This window comes from Anarrhichthys ocellatus, unplaced genomic scaffold (genome assembly GCF_004355925.1).
Source record: "Anarrhichthys ocellatus isolate YVR2014 unplaced genomic scaffold, GSC_Weel_1.0 scaffold74, whole genome shotgun sequence".
Taxonomy (NCBI): Eukaryota; Metazoa; Chordata; class Actinopteri; order Perciformes; family Anarhichadidae; genus Anarrhichthys; species Anarrhichthys ocellatus.
This window is the reverse complement of record NW_022280104.1, coordinates 1,449,473-1,455,386: the sequence shown is the minus strand read 5'-3', so window position 1 is coordinate 1,455,386 and position 5,914 is coordinate 1,449,473. Positions and strand designations below refer to the sequence as shown.

General features: G+C 39.9%; 1 protein-coding gene across 1 annotated transcript in view; it reads left to right on the top strand.

Moving 5' to 3' along the window:
• Nucleotides 1-4,378: 4,378 nt before the first annotated feature.
• LOC116397862 (CKLF-like MARVEL transmembrane domain-containing protein 8) overlaps nt 4,379-5,914 on the top strand; it is a 50,452-nt gene continuing 48,916 nt past the window's right edge. Inside the window, 3 exon segments of the mRNA XM_031873735.1 lie at nt 4,379-4,510; nt 5,686-5,711; nt 5,713-5,854. Of these exon segments, the coding sequence (XP_031729595.1) occupies nt 4,379-4,510; nt 5,686-5,711; nt 5,713-5,854 (300 nt within the window).

Here is a 5,914-nt window from a genome sequence, read left to right as displayed (position 1 = left end):
GTGTGTGTGTGTGTGTGTGTGTGTGTGTGTGTGTGTGTGTGTGTGTGTGCGCGTGTGTGTATTTGTGTAGAGGGGATGGGGAGGTTCAGGCGGAGTTCAGGTTATTTACATCTTAGCATGTAGAGTTTCAGTAAATGGTGCATTGTGTGTGTTGGTGTGTGTTTGTGTGTGTGTGTGTGTGTGTGACAGTGGCGAGGCTTTGTGTCAAAGCGGCAGAATCGAAACACTCACCAGGAAGAAGATGACAGAACAGGAGAGAGAGAATTAGAGGAAAGGAAAGAAGAGTAAATACAGTACAGCAATGAAGACCATGGTGAGAATGGAAACACTTTAAGGAAGGGAGGGCAGGGGAGAAAACGAGATAAAAGCTCCGTCATTTCCAGCAGAGAAGTTATACCTCACTCTTTTTACTCACCGCACTCTCAGAAAAGAAGGTATGAAGTGATTGTACAACCCCAGCAACAAAAGGTGCAACTGCACAGTATTAGTCTGGTCCTGAATAATTCCCCCTGGAGGGTTTAGAAAATTTGCAATAGTAATTCTATTAATTTAATTTTCTCTTTTTCAACTAAATCACTCAGAAATGATGATTGTGAGCCACTGTTAGGCCTGGGTTCACTTTAACTCCATTGAAATAAATTAAATCAACACATGAAGTGAAACTCTACAGAATAAAGTTTAAGTACAGATATCATTAATTTATGTTTTTTTTAAAGTTTTGTTATTTTCTGGATTTTCACATAGTTTCATGCTAATTTTACTATTATGATTGTGTCATTTGGTGATGGTTGGTGCACTGCATCAATATTTCTTTCAAGTCTTGATAGTGTTGATTAAAGCCTAATAACACTAAATTATATGGGTAACATTAATAGGAATAGGCCAAGTGAAATCTTTGTCAATCTTCATTATTATCATTAGTTAAATGATCAAAAAATATCATACAAGACCAATTGGATGAGCATGTGTGTGTGCAAGCATACAGAGACAAATCAGGGAAATAACCACTAATCACCTGTGTGCTTCTGAGCCTTTGTGGTATTTCAGGGAATTAAAGAAAAAACCCAACTTTAATTAAACCGCCTGGACAATAGAGCATAATAATCACTTTGGAGAACCTAAGAAAGCGGCTACTACAGGAGGCACTCGGTTACTGATGAGTGCAAAAGCCTGCTGTATTAACTATGATGAGGACAATGCGAGATGATCCAAACCACTGATACCTGAGTGTTCATGTGATGAAAGGATTTTATGGTATTACAATGTTTTCCTCCAATCCAACATGAAACATTAACTTCAGTCAGAAAAAAAATGTATTCATTTATGCAGCCAGTTCTCCATGCCAGTTGATTTTAGTGAGTTATTATTGGTGAATATAGATCTCATCATGTGGCTATCAAGGCTAATGTGGGGACAAATAATGGCAGTCATGACATGCTTTTCAGTGGGAGGACTAGGAGGGAAAGGAGGAGAAAGAGGTAATGGAGAGGAAGATAGAGATGTTTTCAATGAGCAAGAAAGCTCTCAAATATCTTTAGAACAACCCCAATTGACCTTGTCATCAATCAAGGTTTTCCCATGTGAGAGGCTGAGAAGAGAGTCCACTCTCATGTGAGCACGTCGACGGTGACTTACATTATTCATATGTTCAATACAGACACTGTGTTCGCAGCACATTTTGCAAAGCACACCTAAGTAAAAAAGCTAGCGCAAGTGCACTTTGTTGGGCAACAAATTAGATAATTGTTCCCCATCCATTCTGCAGAGTAGAAACACAAATACATCCAGCTGTTCATGTCAGACCAAAACACCCTGTTACAATTTAGGCCCATCATATAAGGGAGATAGAACATGAAAAGCAGTTGTAAAAGCCAAACAAACTGAAAATCAAATCTGTTTTCAGTGAGTCTATCAGGGAATCACTTCAACAATCAATTTTCCTTCCCCCCACCAAACTGTCTGACAAAGGGAAGATCTAAATGGGTAAAACCTCAAACTTTTTGAAGATGATCACGTTCGATCTGTCACAAAATAATTAAGAGTGTGCTCTGACATTAGTAAATGACAATTAGGATTGTGTTTCCATTTTTTAATTAATAGAATGAAAGTGAAATAACCCCAGTCCTGCTGTGACAATTAGCTTATATAGAAAATCTATTGGTCTCAAAGAAAGACTACTGTTTCTGGGTGCAAGCTGCCGATCCCATATACAGAAATGGACATTTCTTTTATTTGTATTCTGTTGGTGACATGTAGCGACTGGCCAGCACAAGGAAGACAAGAAAAGCTGGCCTGTTGGTTGAGTGCATGAAGGGAGACAGAGAGAGAGAGAGTAACACAGAGTATAGATTGCTGCAGTGGAGATATTGCTGTGCAGAGCAGAATATGCTCAGCAGGGCAGAATTAGTCTATCATGTGGCATAAGACAAAGCATGTGAAATACCCAGTCAGAAAATGCATGGCCAAGCCCATCGACTGCAGCAGAACAACACAAAGCATCGTAATGTGAAGGTCATTGCTTGTTTGCTCATCAAAAATCTTGCTGGCTTTTTTGCCATTTGACTTTTCGTATCATGTCTGAATTTATAGTCACCAAGTTGTTTGCAACTTCCATCCGATCAGAGTTACAACTGCAAAAAACTGTTTTATTATTCAAAAGTTATTTTCGTTGATCAATGTATAGTCATGTTCCCTCTGTTCTAATCTTTTCTGATCTATTCGATTGTGAGGAAAACGATCATCAGCACACGCAGTTATAAATAAATGTTCATGCAATGGTCACAGCACAATGAATCATTCAGTCATCCAAGTTCCTGGCCTGTCTAATGCACACCTGCTTCTATAGTGAGTAAGCACTCAGGCACTCAGCCAAGTTATCTTGACCGTAAGGTTGCCTTCTCCTTATTAGCAAAAAAAATAAAGAATAAATGAGTGAAAGCTACAATTTACACGCCCACAGTGGCGACAGTTAACCCCGCCAGCACGCCTTGATGGCCTCCACCTTGCATCTTTTGTCCTTGTGCGCTGAGGTTTCCTCTGAATGAGTTTACATATGTGTAACTACTGCCCCCTAGTGGTCAAAGCTACTCGCTGCCTCCATGGCTGCACTGCAGCACTGGCAGGGTTTTAATTAATCAGGCCAAAAATCAGAAATGAGTTAATGCAGCTACAAGGTCTCAGCATGGTTTCCTCCTTGAGTCTCCCTCTGCTTCACTGCTTCACCTGGATGCCTGACCTTCACTGCTCGTTGAGTAGAAGGCTGTTTTCACAGTCATCGGCTGAAGGGGGAAGTTTGTCTTTGCTCAACTTGAATCTCGGTTCAACAGGCTACGAATGAGCAGGATCTTGTGACGTCACAACTAGTTTACTGTGGTCCAATATCCAACTTACACAAGTGTGATATGGAGACTTAAACCTGCACATTCTGAGAGTGGACTCTTCGGTGAAGTCTGACATGAAGAATATTTGCACATTTGGGAATTCTGCATATTTTAATGTGGGAGAAGGACTAGATGTATTTTTCTTTTTTAAAGAATCTTTAACAAAGAATAGCCGTGTCAGAACAACTTCTAATCAAGACAGACTATGTCACATGTCAAAAACACAGAGGGGAGACCTCTAATGATGACACTCTGTTTAAGCAGTCCTAATGCACCACAAAAATAAATTGTTCATTCTGGTGCATTATATAACTCAAACAAGACTAAATCTATGCAAATTAGTTTTCATGGTATTGCAGAAAACAATGACAGCGTAAAATGTAGCATATCGACCTAAATAATCAGTAATTGCTGTTGCTAGAACTTGCAAAAGTATGTGTAACGCTACTTTATTCCCTCACACTGACATCTCTTCTTTGTCTTGCCTCATCATTTATCATCAGTAGCATAACTGTCTTTATCAGTGTGTCCTGAAGTACATTTCACACAGTGCTACTTTTCTTGCCCTCAGCTGTGAATCCCCCTGAAGGGTCCATCATCTCAATATCCTGCCTGTTTATTGTCACCTTTGTGCCTGTTGTGCAGTGGAGCATCATGACTCCTTATAGCATTTATTACATCACCACATAATGAAAGACTAACAAAACAAAAGCAGCAACAGCAAGAAAGTAAATCTTTTATCTTTTTTACTAACAAATTGTCTCTGCAGCATAAATGTATTAACTCAAGGTATTCAGTCAGTGATTTTTAAACTAAGGTGAATAAGACAGCGCACAACACACATGTCTGATGCAATTGTAGTTGGTATGTGAGCTGAAATACAGTATTTATAATTAAATAGAGGGTTGTCCTTGTTTGATTCCGGGACAGGAAGACAACTTCCTCTGCAACAGCGACAACCCGACTGAGAGCACGCAGACCGTCTGTGTCAGTGTAACATGGAGAGAGCAGCGGTGGCGTCGGCCCCTAGGAGTCCCTCAGCACCAGAATGCAACATCTCAACCTCCACCTTGGCCTTCGAGCAGCACTTTACCACAACTACCAAAGGACTTCTCCTCCTGGCTGAGATAGTAAGTATGAATATGCATTTTATAAGATGTTCAGTGTTATTAAATAATGCTCAGCAGTCATGAAATATCACCATTACAGATCAAATGACAATAAGTTACGATGGGAACAACTGCAGCTACTGGTTATGATGCTTATGAGAGAGATTAAAATAGGATAAAAGTATGTTCCTGTTATGATAGTTATGTGAACAAGCTCAGATGATGCAGAAACACACACACACACACACACACACACACACACACACACACACACACACCTTGATCTGCGTTTGGATTGTGTCTAGTCTACATTAGTGCACATGAACGAAGGTTTTGTGTTTCTCAGGTATTCCCTAAACTGTATTTAATAGAGTAAAAGAAGAAACAGTAAAAAAACAACACAACGAGCAAATCCTCCTTCCTCTCCCTCATTGTGTCTCTTCCTTTCCAAATCAGCCGACAAAGAAAGTCAGGTCAGCCTTTCTGTAAATACAGTCTGGCTGGCTGCCATGAAGAGGCCGCACAGGTCACAGTTGGAGTAATCTGATTGCAAGCAAATGCAACAACTTTAAATCTGACTGCAGACAGACTCAAAAGCTGTTTGGTTTGGGAATTATATAACATATCGACAGATTGTGGGATCATACTATGTATTAGCATGTAGTCAAGATAAGATAAGTAAACTTGCATTTACGTAACTGCAAATTGCGGCTTTTGGGTTAAATTAACGTGACAGGTGTACTGAAACAGGTCAGTAACTCGGCAGATTGTGATGTTAAATTGATTTCCTTCGTTTTATCTTAAAAGAAACAAACCCGGCTTAAAGTCATGTTTCACACCTTCTGTGATATTGAAACATCCAGCAGACTTTTGTTATAAAACAGGAAGGGCCGGTTTGAAATAGTGTTGAGGAACGAGAGGAACGAAATTTAGTCACTCACCACAACACTTTGAGTGAGTGGAGGTGCATGATCAGTGTTTGGAATTTGGAAATGTCTCATAAAAAAACAAATAAATGGCTTAGTAAGCTTTTATTAACAGAAGCTACATGAAATACTACTTTTTGTTTCCGTTTTTAGTTTGATTTATTTGAATTTTCTATGGCCAAAGTTGCACATCAAGAAGTAGGTTCTCTCTCTCTTCTTGTCTCCTCTTGTCGATTCTGGTCTCGTATTGTGTCTTGTCCTCTCCTCTAGGTGTGTGGTATGTTGGTGTGGATCCTGGGGGCACAGATATTTTCATCTGTCTGCTCTCGGCTGGGTGATGTTTGTTACCATCTTGTGCTGGGTTCTGACCGTTGACCTGTTTGTAACTTACCTCACTGGAGCCCACAACAGGATACCACAGGTCCCCTGGACTACACTGGTTACACACACACTGTTTTGTTACAATTGTTAAGTCAGTATGTTATACGTTTTATTTTGA